The sequence below is a fragment of the Dasypus novemcinctus genome, chromosome 7, assembly GCF_030445035.2.
Source record: "Dasypus novemcinctus isolate mDasNov1 chromosome 7, mDasNov1.1.hap2, whole genome shotgun sequence".
In the NCBI taxonomy this organism is placed as follows: Eukaryota; Metazoa; Chordata; class Mammalia; order Cingulata; family Dasypodidae; genus Dasypus; species Dasypus novemcinctus.
The window spans coordinates 87,440,690-87,456,319 of record NC_080679.1 but is presented as its reverse complement, the minus strand read 5'-3'; the positions used below and the strand labels follow the sequence as shown (position 1 = coordinate 87,456,319).

The window sequence follows — 15,630 nt, the reverse complement described above, 5'->3', positions numbered from 1 at the left end:
AATTCTATGTAATGTAGTTAAGTGCATAATTAATGCGTATCAAATATTTAAAATGTAAATACAGGAGTCTCTAATTCTGTTGCTCTATATTAAGTTAAATTTTGTTACATTTTAATCTGATATTCAGGAATTCATAAATTTAAAATTTTCATGGAAAAGTTAAATTACTAAATATTGACCTGCAAGTTAAATTTTTAAAAAAAGTATTGATTTGGCAGACATTAAAATACTTTTAAGCCAAGGATTTGATAGAGAAAATTATGCCCTGGTCTTGATATTCTTTTGCTCATTCCATCTGAAAAGTGAAGTAGTTTACTGGTTTCTTTTCTTTTGGATCCCCCTTATATATTATAGATCTAAAGGACAATGAGATAATGTAAATAAAGCACTGAACACAATGGCTCTCATTCATTTGGCATTATTCTGTTAATGGTAGTGTTCTCATGCTTTCCTCATTTCACCTAATGCAGTCCTGACCTCCTAAAGTTGACTTACATAGTTTCTGATCACAATCATTGTAATGTCAAAAATGTTTTTGCTACAGAAACAAAAATGAATGTTGATCCTGTAGTTGTAATACAGTATTTTGCAATGAAATTTTTATAAAAGAGAGAAAAAAGTAAGAGATAAAAGAAGAGTTGGGAAGCGGATGTGGCTCAAGTAGTTGGGTGCCTCCTAAAGATGAGGAGCAAGACAGAGAGCTGAAACGATAGGCTGGTGTGGTGATATGGTGCAACAAGGAGACACAATGTGAAACACAATGAGAGACACAACAAGCAGGGAGCAGAGGTGGCCCAAGCAATTGGACACCTCCCTTCCAGTGGGAGATCCCGGGTTTGGTTCCTGGTGCCTCCTAAAAAAGAAGACAAGCAGGCACAGAGAACAGACAGTGAGCTCAAGCAATGAGGGGGTGGGGGAAAATAAATAAAATAAATCTTTTTTAAAAAAGAGAAAAAAGTAAACTAGGAAGTTCTGGCCTTTTTTAATTTATTTTTTTATCTTCAAAATCTTATGCCAAGGGTTGGCAAGCTGTGGCCAATGGGACAGATCCTGCTTGCTGCCTCTTTTTGTTTGGTCCGTGAGCTAAGAATGTTTTTTAAAATGATTGAAAATATTCAAAAGATGAATATTATTTTGTGACACATAAAAATTATATGAAACCTAAATTTTGGTGTTCATTATTAAATTTTATTGAAAATAGCCATACTCATTCGTTACATTTTGTCTATGGCTGCTTTTTTGCTACAGTGGCAGAGTTGAGTAGTTGTCACAAAGAATTCACGTGATGCTTGCTTGCGTCACAGCATTGCTTGGTGCACTGCAAATTTCCTTTAGTTTCATATCATATACATCACTGTACCATGATATTTTTATTTATTTTATTAACAATGTATATATATATAAAAAAAGAACATAAGAGAAATGTAGACTTTGAATGTTATGCTTTTATGGCACAGTGTGGTGTGGATTATGTTGTTAATTAGATGGCAAAGTATTGTGTTTATCATTCAGTGACACTATAGCTGTGCTAAAAGATAGAATATATGTCATTCTTACCAGACTAAGCATTCATCACATTATGAAATATCTCATCATAGTAGTATTTCTTCACAAAAATAAAAATGACAATGAGCCTGCCACAAAATTATATTTCTGAATGGGTCATTTGTTAGCTAAGCTAGGAAAGCTGTTTACTGTTGATGAGTTAATTAAATCATGTTTGTTTGCAGCAGTGAAATAAATTTGTTCAGAGAGAATAAACTTCAGTTAGCCTTTTTGGTGAGACTAGTTGCTTGAAGAGTTAGGGACAATGCAAGCAACATCAATGGACAATAAAAAAACAAGGCAAATGATTTCAAATAGTTTTCCTTGGCTTTGATGTGTTGACAGATGTTACTGATACTGTTCAGTTGTTGTAGTTTATCTGAAGAGTCATTGCCAGGCTTTAAGTGACTGAGAATTGGCCTCTCTGCATAGTGTGCATGGAACAACTACAGGCAAGAATATTTTCAAAGAAGTTGAGTAAACATTAATTCAGTACAAACCTGAAGTGGAATCTGCTTAGATATGGTACAATTTGTGGTGATAAAGATATATATACAGCAGAAAAAGCTTGAGTTGGACAAATTTATAAAGCTTCTGTAATTGTATGTTTAAAGCCTATGGTTATTCATTGTATTATTCATCAGCAGGTACTTTGTGGAAAATATTTAACTCTATCACGTGTTATTGAACCAGTAGTGTCAATGACAAATGGCATGAACTTAACCATTGTAAGTTCTGGGAATTTTTGTCAGAAAGAGAAGGTGAATATCTTGATCTATCCTATTCTGTAGTAGTTTGACAACTTAGCAATAATGAACTCTTCAAGTTTTTTTTTTTTATTTTTTATTTTTTTAAATATTTTTAAAACCAGAACATTTATTGCACAACTAATTAGTGAAATCCTTAAGATGAACTGGATGCTGCAACAGCTGCCCTCTTGGGTTTAGGTGTAGTTCCTTCACGGAATCCATGTCTGAATCTGCGGTATACAATTTTTAGATGCCTCATTCGACCTGTACCGGTGGTGTTTCGTCTTTTAGCCTTGGCACTCCAGTTATACTTTCTCTTGCGCTTGGCAGGGTAGCCACATTTGCCACAGGTTGACTTCTGAAGGTGGTAGGCCTTAGAGCCACAGCGGCGGCACAAGGTGTGCGTCTTATTGCGACGCTTTCCAAACGATGAGGTTCCCTTCGTCATCTCGTTTCTGCGGCCGAGACCAAAGCTTCAAGTTTTTGATTTCAAGGCTGAGACAGAAATTTTTCTGAATGAGAACTGCTCACATACACTATTATTGAGCGTTGAATGGTTTTGGAAATTTGCTGCAGACTTGATCTTTCTTAATGAATTCATTCTAAAATTATCTGAAAAAAATTAGGTTAGATGCAAAACTTATTCTACATTAAATTCATTTTGATGACAACTAATGTCGTTTGAATTGCAAATAATGTCAACCTGCTTTATACACTTCCCATGCTGTCAAAAGTTAAAACAAGAAACGAGATCTCCATTCTCACACAGATTTGCAGCACAAACTACAGTTTTAGCAGCATTTTTTTAGACCTCAATGAAAGTGCAAAGGAAATTTCCATATATCAAAATCCATTTAACTGTACAATTGAGGAACTTCCACTTAATCTTGAATTGTATGTAATCAATTTACCATTTAAAGATGTACTAAAAGGCAAGCATCAAGAGAAGAATCTAACATATAAATACCTTTGAAGTAATGAATATGCTCATTAAAATTATTTGCTCATGGATTGATACCAGCATTTGGCAGTATCTGTCTCTGTGAAAAGACATTTTCAAAGATGGAATACATAAAATTTTATTACAGATCAGCATTAACAGATAAAAACATTCGCAATAGATTTTAGTATAGGAAACAATAACTTTAAATCCCAATTAAGTTGTTAACCCCCCCAAATAAAAAATAATTTCATTTTTCTCATTAATAAGTGTCATAGAAAACATTGTTTAATTCTTATTACATTTTGAATTTCATCAATCAAAATTTGTGGAAATTTGTTTTCTCTCTTTTTATATAAATCTTCACATAACGTCTCAATTTTTTCCCTTGGCCCACAAAGTCTAAAATGTTTACTCCTTGGACCTTTATATATGTTTGCTGACCCCTGCCTCATGCCATAACTTAATTAATATCCGAGAGTCCCAGAATCATTAGGTCATAATGAAACAGATACTTTAGGATTAGAAGAGGTAGATTTATTACTGAGGGTTTAGTGCATAACACTGTTGGCATGTTTAACTGGAACTGACAATGGGATATTCAAGGAGATCTTCCCAGGCATTAATGCGGGCCTCTTAAACCAACAATTCCATGGGCTTGGAGTTTAGCTGAAAAGATACTGAACAGATCCCATGATTCTGGAAGTTTCCAGAAGTTTCCAGATAGACTCAGTGGTCTAACAGGAGGTATAGCGTAGCCAGAGTATATAGATTTTTGTGGTTGTTCAATGCATTTAATCATTTTGTGTTTCTAAAAATTCTTTTGAGGATTGATTTTCTTACTAAAGCCCATTCAGACACCAATAAATATTTTTTAAAAATACAATGAAGAATAAATGTTTTGACTTGTTCTGAAGAAGGAAAAAAAACATTTAGAAACTAAGTGCCACTGTTCTTTGGGGGAGCAGGCAAACTGATACTCAGGAGGCGATCAACTAAAACCCACTATAGGTATCAAAAGTGGTTATCTAGTCCATCCATAATTTCAAATAAGAGGATCAAACCACTTGAAAGGCTAATTTTATTAATTTAACAAGAATTATTCATTAGCTATAGAGATCTAGAGTTGACAGTAGACACTTTAGAGTGAGATTGTGAGTATGGATATAAGGAAAAATAAGATGCAATCTCTGCCCTCAAGATTCATGCTGGACATTGTATGTCCTCCCATGGTCCACTGGGTGGACTGGGGGAGAGCGTAAACTACAATGTAAACCACTATCTGTGCGATGCAGCAGTGCTCCAAAATGTATTCACCAAATGCAATGAATGTGCCACAATGATGAAAGAGGTGGTTGATGTGGTAGGAGTGGGGTGAGGGGGGTGGGAGGTATATGGGGAACTCATATTTTTTTTTAACAATTCAATTTTATTGATACATACTGTTAAAGCATAAATCCATTCAAAGTGTACAATCAATACTATTCAGTGTAATCACATATTTGTGCATATGCAATTCAATACATAGAGCACTTTCATTATTACAATTCTAATAATTAACAAAACTCTTAACCTCTGAATTTCTCTATGCTTCCCCTGCTATAAATAGCTGCTATTCTTTTTCCATTTTCTAGTATATTTCTATTTTTATTTTGGGAAATCAGTCTTATATATGAAATATCACACATATTTATGTTTTACATGAGGTATCACTGTCTTATGGAGTTTGGTGGGGAGGATTTTGATGACTACTTCAATGTCTTTTGATTACTTTTCAGTTCTATTTTTTCTTTCATTGATCTCATTTGTAATTTATCTGTTGAGGTCTTCTATTTTTTTTTTCATCAACTTATTTTATTTCTGTGTTTCTAGAAATTTGTCCATTTCATCTAAGTTATCCATCTAGTTGGCTTGTAATTTAACAAAGTATTCTGTTTTGAAACTTTAAATATGGAACGCGTCACGAATTTGCATGTCATTCTTGCGCAGGGACCATGCTAATCGTCTCTGTATCGTTCCAGTTTTAGTATATGTGCTGCCGAAGTGAGCACCTCATATTTTTTTTAATGTAACATTTAAAAAAAATAAAGGAAAAAAATAAATATGGTTCATTGTTATAAAGAAGTATGAACAAATTCCCAATAGGAAACAAAAATTGATTATGCTATGGATAGCCAAAGTTGACTTCACAGAGACAGAGTTTGGCTTTGAAGGATAAATAAGAATTCTGAAGGCAAAAAAGGATGGGATATGCTAAATTCTGGGAATGGCAAATGTAGTGTGGCAAAACATTTGATTTGTATGGATGGGGGTTAAAAGGTGGCTAGAGATGACATTTAAATCTTTACATGAGGTAGGTCAGATAGTGAAAACTAATTAATCCTTAAATTTGCACAGTGAATTAAATACTATTATTATTTCCATTTTACAGATGAGGAAACTGCACAGAAGATTAAAGGAGTTGCCAATGACATAAAATTAGTAGAGCTGGGATTCAAACCCATGAGAATCTGGGCATTTAACCACTGTATTAAAAAGAGTTAAAGAAAATGCCAAGCCTTGTATTTTAAGTGAATGAGTGAGGCAGAATGATAATTAGCAGGGAAGACTTGGGCATGTTTATTTACTTCATCAAAATATTTCAAAATTTGGGATTGTTCTATTGTGAAGCAATGATGAATTTGAATTTAGTTAATATCCATATCACAATGATTTTCCAAATGACCTTGCACAAATTTGAAAAGCTTTATAGTTACTAGCAAATTCCTATTAGATTGGGATTCATACCCATAAATAGGAAAATTAATTCCCCCATTGGAGGCTAGTTTTCCTATAACCTCATGCGCTTTTATTTTAAATCCTCTTCTTTGTTGAATTATAAAAATGAATCTTATTGTTTCTTTATTCAAAATAACTTTCTCTTTCAAAGAGAAAGAACAGGTTTTTATGCTGTTATTTCTATTATTTCTGCAGATTAACTTTAGTGTAATTTAATATTGTTGATTTAGGCTAAATGCCAGGAGATGGGGCAATTCTTAGTGGTATTTGGTCCTTTGGTAATAACTAGTAGAGTTAATTAATTACAGGGCCCATTTGAAATTGTACATTTTGCCTTCCAAACACTTTGCATATTTGAAGATGGGAGTTAGGCAGACTAATAGTGGACACTTCAGGAAAAAAAAGCAAATAGTAAATTTCATGTCCTTATTGAACTATCTTTGACAGCTGAGCACAATTCATAATGAGCTATTATATTTTTCTAGCATATCCTAGGAAAAATCCCAAGTAAGAAAATATTCTTTTAAATGTTTTTAATAATGGAATTTACATTTTTTCCTGAAATTAACTCTCAGGTGAGCTGTACACCTGTAATCCATTTATTCACTTGAATTTTTCTACATAATTTGTATATGTGACCCATATCAATTCATTTTGATGTACAGTTTGTTCTCAATATTTTTGTACATTTGAAGTGAAAGGTAATGATAGTTACCTATAGTCTGCTTTTACAGTGTATTTTATTACCAGCTAAATTAGAAATATCAAAACTAATTTTCTGTTTTTGGTCTGGTTTATTAGGCTATTTGCAAGTTGTTACAGACTATTATTGTATGAGGAAAGTAACTTATGTACTGTAAATGTGTATATGTGGCTAAGAAATTATGAAAATTTATGACTTCATAATTTGGAGGTCCCTTTGCATCCCTAGGTTAGGAAGTTAGTTTTTAGGTAGCAAACTTATAAAAATTAGCACACATTGTTGATATGTCTTCATTATTCTTTGTAAGTCAGGATCTATTTAGTGCTATTCTCCACCTGTCACAGGCACAGTACAATATTGGTGTGCTTGCTCTTTTTTTTTTTTTAAGATTTATTTATTTATTTATTTATTTCTCTTCCCCCGCCGCAGTTGTCTGTTCTCTGTGTCTATTCACTGCATGTTCTTCTTTGTCTGCTTCTGTTGTTGTCAGTAGCACGGGAATCTGCGTTTCTTTTTGTTGTGTCGTCTTGTGTCAGCTCTCCGTGTGGGCGGCACCATTCCTGGGCAGGCTGCACTTTCTTTCGCACTGGGTGGCTCTCCTTACGGGGCGCACTCCTTGCGTGGGGCTCCCCTACGCGGGGGACACCCCTGTGTGGCAGGGCACTCCTTGCGCGCATCAGCACTGCGCATGGGCCAGCTCCACGCGGGTCAAGGAGGCCCCGGGTTGAACCGCGGACCTCCCATGTGGTAGACGGACGCCCTAACCACTGGGCCAAGTCCGCTTCCCTGCTTGCTCTTGAAATGCAACTTTAGACATTTTTGTGAATGACAAGAACTGTGTGTTTTTCTGTGTGCCATATATGTAAACGTTTTCAATTAATCACTATTTAAGGAATATAATAGATGAAAATAAATTCCCATTCATTACTTAAAAAATAATCCTATAATATTAAAAGGGTATTTTACAGGAGACTATTCTTTTAATCCTTAAATAGTTTTCTTGAAAAACGTTTAATACTTTGAAGACAAACTACAAATAACCAAAGCCTCTTATTACTCACTATATAGGTTCATGTTAATAATATATTCCCCACGCCCCCTGCCCTCCGAGATGGCTTCCTTGGCTGTTACATTGCTGGTTTTGCTTGTTGTTTGTGCTCATTGTCTGCTCATTGTTTTTGCTCCTTGTCTGTTTTTTTCGTTAGGAGGCAGGGGATCCAAACCTGGGACCTCCCACATAGGAGGCAGGTGCTCAACTGCTTGAGCCACATTCACTCCCTGCTCATTTATTTTCGCTCATTTTATGTTCATTGTTTTTGCTTGATGTCTGCTCATTGTTTGTTTGTTTTCTTTAGGAGGCACCAGGAACCAAACCTGGGACCTCCCATGTGGAAGGTGGGCACCCAACCGCTTGAGCCACATTGGTCCCAACAATATACTTTTCTTTTGTGTTTCTCAGATATCTGGGTTCATGGTTTAGTTATACAGTTTAATAGTGTAGGAGCAGATATAATAGTGTAGAGATTGACTTCTGGATTAAATTATGATATTTGTATTTCAGCTGCTAATCTTTTCCTCTAGAGCTCTCCTACTTTATCCTCCTCTGCCTCATGTGACACATAGCTCCCACAGGTATCCCCTTTCTACAGGCTCTTCTCACAGCATAAGCAGGGGTAGATTACCAGTCAATTAAGACATTTCCCAGGAAGTCATCATTCACCAATATTAATTAAGTGCTAATGGGATACAAGTACCGATCCGGGTTTCTGTTTTATGCTCTGCATTCTCCTAGGAGGTTAAATACTGATGCTGTCAATAGGATATTTGAGTTCTAGACCCCTTTGGAAAAAAATTCCTGTGGTCACCTTGTACATAAATATTTACATTTAAATGATCAGTTTATATAAATAATGTAGTAAAGAAAAATATTAAGTAATAAATGAAAGAGGTAATGTTTTTAATTTTTTGGATGATATAAACCCATAATTTTAGCAGTACTAGTGTCACAAGAACTCAAATAGAACCAATTCCATCTTGGGGTATGAGTATTTTGAGATTACTTTTCTGAGTATTCTTTTTTGTATTTTCTCCCAGTCACCATTCTTTCTTCTCTCTTTCTGGGCTATGTGCTTGTTCCGCTGCCCATAGCATGTCAGACCTGGTGAAGGCACAATGAAAATATCTGATTCTCTTTCCTTCACATTTCTTACCCTTCACAAACTTCAGGTGAGAGATAAAGGAACTCAAAATGATGAAGTCATTATAGAAAGACAGATACAGGCCATTATGTATCTTGCCATAATTTACAACATTGTGTAGGAGAGAGTGTCAACTATAATCTAAACTATAATCCACAGTAGTGGCAATGCTCCAGTATGTGCTCATCAGTTGTAATAAATGTACCACACAAATGAAGGATATTGTTAATGTGGGAAAATATGGGAGGTATAGGGAGTGGGGCATATGGGAATCCCCTACATTTTTAATGTAACATTTATGTAATCTAAGTATCTTTTAAAAAATAAAAAAAATTTGAAAAAACTCTTCAGCGTCACCTTGCCAAAAATAATTCCTTTGTGCTCTTCCTTCAGAGGTGAACTCTTAGTCAACATTCACATAATTATGGAATGTTTGAATGACTTTTTATAAAGATAAATTGACCAGCCTACTTCTAGATATTGAAAATTATCAGAATCTTAAAAAAAAGAAAAAAGTTCTAAATTCATAAACCTATTGGGAAGTGATGTTCTCATAAAAACTGGCTCTGTACTGCCTCCCCAAAGGCTTGATTTGTAGAGTTTGTCAATTTCTCTTGCTCAAGAATCTCTCCAGAACTGATTTCAAGCCAGTGAAATGTTTTCGCTAAACATAGAGTTGAGAAGAGCTGTGCACAGTTGGCTCTGGTGAGCTGCTGTGAGCCAGCTCCCGTAAATCATGACTGCCAGGTTATATATGGTAAAGTGCAAAGACATAGTTTTCATCTACAATTATCTAATAAAAATGTTTCAAAAAATAATAAATGTAGTTTCTATAATTCAGTGTTAAGTCCATATTTATTGCAGTGGACATTTAAGGTAATAAAAGTTCTGTTCACTTCCTGGTAAAACAGTAAAATTAGCTTAGACATGTCTCTGGACCTTCTGTTTCCTGTGCCTACCTTCACAAGGTATGCCATCTATTTTTCACTTGCCAATATAATCTTATCTTCCTTAAAGTCGTCTCTCCTTCTGTGAGCCATTTAAAAAAATATATTCCAGCCCACTCCAACATATAATGCTGTGGAAAAGGCTTTGTATTTGGAGTAATTAACTTTTTTACAAGAAACATTTCTTGATCTTGGGTACCCAGGTATTGGGAATATAAGCATGGTTAGATAGATCTTGTGACTGTCTATAGAGCCTACCGTAGGCATTATACACCTGATTATACACCTAATTATTTAATTGAAAATTTGAGAATTTTATAAGGAACTACAAGGTGCTAAGAGAATGTATACTAAAGAATGTTGACAAAATTAGACAGACTTTATAGATCTGAATTTGAACTTTGGTTCTGCCTCTGACTGTGGCTTTGGGCACGTTACTTCTTTGAACCTCAGTTTTCCTATCTATAAATTGAGGGACGTAATTCACAGTTTACAGGGATTTTGTGAGAATTAAATGAGAAAATATAAATAAAACACTTAACATTGTTCATGGCACACTGTAGGTGTTCCACAAAGGTAGTTTCATTTTTTTCTTCTAAACTCTTATAACTTTCCCAAGTACTAAATTCGTGGCTCTTATTTATATTTTGCCTTGGATGTTGTTAGCTTTTTTCTTGTAACTAGCTTGTTCCCTTAAACAGAATCTCATCTGTATTTTTTTATACTAATCAACGTTGATCAAATTACAGGGTCACTACTTATTAGTAATTTATTTTTGTTCATTTGTCTTCTTTTTGAGAGGCTTGCCATTAATTAACATTTTTCCCATTGTTTTCTAGCCTGAATAGCCTCTCCCTTGTTTTTTTTCAATACTGTATTTTACACCCTGTCAAATTCATTCTTCATAATTCTTTAATTTTTCTTCCAAATCATATGCTGCTATTTTCTTTGTTGTACCTGATTTCTCAACAATTGGATGGTTATCTTTCTTAAGTGCAGGGATCATATCATATAAAAATTGCTTATTATCCAGCTTCTTGACTGATTTGAATCCCAGCTTCTTTGAGCATCAAGCTGCTTTACAACATATCAAACTGTGAATTCTCAGTTCTTGTTAATTTATCTTAGAAAATACATATTGTTAGGATTCATTCATTTATTCAAGTGCTTATTCAAAGATGAAAAATACCACTGCTATCTCAAGACACAGAGTAATTTATCCTGCTATGTTTTTCTTTAGACAGTGTTATAAACATACAAGAAATAGTATTTTTGGAAATATGCCACAGTACCTTCTAAACTAGTTAATCCCAGACCACTGGTATTTTAATGACCAATTTTAGTTTTAGTTTCCAAGATTTCTGCTTCCCATTCAGAATAGTCATATTCATGTAGTACATTGTTTTGTAATGATTACAAATGTGGTCAGGTGACTGTGACCAGGGCTGATTTAACTCTCTTTCTTTTAGCAAAACAGCATAAGAAAAAACAGTGCTGTAGCCTAATATTTTTTGCTATACACACACACACTTGCTCACACTCTCGGTCTCTTTTTTTCTTACTCTCCATTGCTCTCTCTGTGCAGAGAATTTCTGCTGTACTTGGAATTCTTTGATATATTATGACAAATGATACCTTATTGTGTTTTCTGACTTTGCTAGAATCTCCATGGAATTAAAGATCACATGCTTGTGTCAGCTTAATGTTGTTGACCTTTTCCCGTGATTGACATATCTAAATGGCTGTAGCAACTCAGTAATTATGCACCAGCTGTGTTATTTTCATTTCAAGGGAAAAATGTACAGTTCTCTTCAAGAGTATAAAGCTTGACCCCCTCCCTGCCAGCTAAAAATAAAGGAGATATTAAGATTTCTTTCCATCCCCAAATGTACCTCTTTCTTCAATACATTTCATAAACATTCAGCATACTATGACCACAGCCACTTTGATTTGTTTCAATATTGGTGATCTGTTGTATAATTAAAATGTTTTGAGATTATGGATTTGCTCAGCAACACAGTATCCACACAATTTAAGTGTCCAAACGAAGACTTATTAGCAATATTTGTGCTCAGAAAGACAATGTTATAGTTAATGAACCATTTGTTTTTATATCTGGGGAAATTGTATATTCCCTCAACTGAAAATACTCCTCCAACAAACAAACAAACAAACAAAAAAGAGCCCTGAGATTTTTGGGAGACTTTATTTCCCCCAGTCACTGCTGTATCCTAAATGCATTTAATTTTCTCAGATTTCATGTTGAATTCTATACAGCCTTCTGTAATCCAGATTTTGCTTTCTAACTAAGACTTTACAGGGAAAAGTCTTGAATAGCAGTTTAAAGAGTTGAAGAAGACACGCTGCATAAGATTTTATAAGACAAAAGAAAAGAATCACTTCATTTTCAGTTCTGTGGCGAAATTGTGTGACTGGTTCCTAGTGTTCTGTACTTGGCCTAAAGAAAGCTTTTCTTATAATGGTACTGTTCCGGTTTAACTAATGTTTTCAGAATATATTCCTAAAAAATGATTCTTTTTATTCATTTTTAGATTTTTAACATGGTATAAAGTCAATTCTTGTTGACTATTTTGATTACGATATCTCCATTTGAAAGGATTCCTCTCTCAACTACATTTTGGGCTTTATTTATCATAAAATAAAAATCGTTCCCTATATTGTTTTCTTCTTCTTTTTAAATTTTAAAATGATACTTTGATTACATAAATGTTACAAAGAATATATAGCAGATTCCCATATGTCCCTCTCCCCACACCTCCCACATTTTTCCATATTAGCAACATCTTTCATCAGTGTGGTACGTTCATTGCAATTGGTAAACACATTTTGGAACATGGATTATAGTTTACATTGTAGTTTACACTACCCCATTCGACTCTGTAGGTTATGGCCGGATATATAATGGTCTGTATCTGTCATTGTAATGTCATTCAGGATGATTCCCAAGTCCCAAAAATGCTATCCTATTTCCGCTGTTTTTCCCCCTCCCTAACAGAACATCCATGGGTCACTGCCTGCACAACAATATTTCTTCCATTGCTATCATAGAATGACAATAAGTCTATAGTAGAATACTAGGAAGTTTATTTTATCCCGTAGTTCATTTCCCAGTCCTGAGGACTCTGGGATGATGATGCCCACTCCACCATTAATTGAGAGGAGCTTCAATCTAATGGGTGGGACTCTCTTGCTTGCAGCTGTAGGCACTCTCAGTTCCTTGGTATGTTGTTTGTTCATCATCTTCTCCCTATTAGTTGTCCTGGGTAAGTCCATTGACCTGGAGAGTAGGTGTTGCAACTCTGTTTTGATTCAGGGCTTAGTTGGCACATGGTCAGCCCAAAGATTTAAGTCTCTTGGATGTACACCTACCAACTCTAGTACTAATTATGGGTTCAAAAAGAAGGACAGAAGAAGTCATGCATAGTGAAACCACTGCAGAGTCTAACTCTGTCGCACTGGGGAGCATGAATACCGTATTAGGGTCCACTGGCAAGGGCCAAATTCCTGAGCTGTCTGCCCTGAAGATATTGTCTGGATGTCTCCATATCCCAGAGGAGCTCTGCTATTTGTGGCAGTATCTACTTTGACTGTCAATGAGATCCTGTTGGATATGCATAAGTGCTACCTCTGGGATGGCCTCACAACTCACTTGGAAGTCTCTTAGCCATACAAACTCATTTGTCTTTAGCCTTTCCCCCTTTTGGTCAAGGTCTTTTTTTTAATTAAAATTTTTTTTTTCCAGCTGCATTGCTTGTTGGTACTTGGTAACAATCCCTTGGTGCCAGGAAGGCTCATCCCCAGGAATCATGTCCCCCACTGGGGGGAAGTTGTTGCTTTTATATGCTGAGTTCAACTTAGAGAGAGGCCACATTTAAGCCACAAGGAGGCTCCCAGTAGGTAACTCTTAGTCACCCTACATCACTAGGCTAAGTCCCATTTTCAAGAGCAAAGGCTCATAAGCATAGTCATTAGTATCAAGGGTCCTTCAAAGGAGCATTCTCCTTCACAAGTTATTGTCCCTGTGCTTGGGGCATTCTTGTTGTTCCATTAGAGAACGTGGCAGAGCTCCCCTAGATGGGAATTTGATGTTTTTTTGGTTATTGTGTGAATCTCAACCCACCTTGACAATGCCCCAAGAACATTTGAACACATTTATGTGCCTTATGTGTATACCCAGGTGAACTTCCTCCCATGTATCCTCCCTCAATGACACCTCACACCAATGATCCTCCCCTGCCACAGTTGTAATCCCTCTGTGATCCAAAACCTCTTAAAAAATGAAGCAAATAAAGTAGCCACATACAATTAATAAGAAAATGGAATAATAATGATAGTATTATACATGAGAAGTATAAAACAGAAAAAAATAATAAAAAGTAAAAATAAAATAATATTTCAAAAAATTGGGATATTAAAAGATAATGAAAAATATTTAAAGAAAAAAACTTTTTTTTACATTTTGCCTTTCATCACTGTAAAACTGTTGTCCTATATGTACAGTGACATTTTCTTTCATTTATTCCCCCAGTGTCTTTTTTTATTTTTCATTTTGTCTTCAAAGAAGTTTTAGATCACAATAGAGTCATGTACAGAATATAGGGGATTCTCATACACCCAACATCCTCCCCCTTTACCCCTTTCCCCCATCAATAACATTTTATGTGTGGATGGTACATTTGTTATGATTGATACACAAATATTGGAACATAGCTATTAACCATCATCAGTGGTTCACATTATGGTTTATATTTTGGATGAAATACTTTTATAAAATCTGATAAAATTTAACATGGCCTGTATCCATCATTGCAAGATCATGCAGAACACTTCCATCATCCTCCCAAATGCCCCTGTTCCATCTATTTTATTTCTCCCTCCCCCTCGACTTTGGGCCCACGGCGACCACCAGGCTTCACTCCTTGAAGGATAAGATTCATAGTTACTTGTATCTTCATCGAGGGCTTGACACACTGGTCTGTCCTTCCCTATTAAGGTACCGCCGATGCTCTCAAGTGACTCCTGTCCCTCTGTTTGAGAATATAGCAGGCCTCCCTAGGATGGGAGTCCAACCCTTCCGACTCATTATATGGGTCTCTCTATCCACTGATGCAACACACTGTGCCAAAATGATCACTCACACACTCCCTAGCCCATTTGCACCCTAGCCCAAATGCCCCATATCCAACACCCTAAACCAGTAATCCTTCCTTGTCATATTGCCAAATGAGCATTCCTAACATTGCAATTTCAGCCATGTACCTGCCAATCCCCAGTGTTCACCTTTTCCCTCCCTGATTCCATGGACCATCCAACTCATTCTCAGCACCCTAACCCCTGTCAAACCTGCACCACCCAACCCACTATTATCACTATACTCCTCTCATGTCCCTTCTCTGCACAACTGCATACTTCCACCTTGTCATAGATTTTGCCCATGTGGCCATTGGCTCACAAACTTCTTCTCCCTTTCTATTTCCTGTAAACCTGTCTTCCAGACTCTGGCTCTGTGAGTCTGCTCAGATTGCTTAATTTATGTCAGTGAGATCATGTAATATTTGTCCTTCAATACCTGGCTTGCTTCATTCAACATAAGGTCTTCAAGGTTCATCCATGTCATCCCATGTGTTAGCACTGTATTCTTTCTTACAGCTGAGTAATATTCCATTGTATGTACATACCACATTTTTCCCCCATTCATTAGTTGGGCATTTGGTTTGATTTCAACTTTTGGCAGTAGTGAATAATGCCA

General features: G+C 35.7%; 2 protein-coding genes and 1 non-coding gene across 17 annotated transcripts in view; 1 reads left to right on the top strand and 2 right to left on the bottom strand.

Annotated features, from left to right (window-relative positions):
- SLC4A10 (solute carrier family 4 member 10) overlaps window positions 1-15,630 on the top strand; it is a 389,606-nt gene that overhangs the window by 149,681 nt on the left and 224,295 nt on the right. The gene's annotated exons all lie outside the window — the stretch shown is intronic.
- On the bottom strand, window positions 2,408-2,761 carry LOC101418481 (large ribosomal subunit protein eL37). The gene has a single exon (XM_012527511.4). The coding sequence runs from the start codon at window positions 2,740-2,742 to the stop codon at window positions 2,449-2,451; it is 294 nt and encodes a 97-aa protein (XP_012382965.1). The 5' UTR covers window positions 2,743-2,761; the 3' UTR covers window positions 2,408-2,448.
- LOC111765583 (U6 spliceosomal RNA) lies at window positions 5,179-5,285 on the bottom strand. The gene has a single exon (XR_002797883.1). It is a non-coding gene; the product is annotated as a U6 spliceosomal RNA (small nuclear RNA).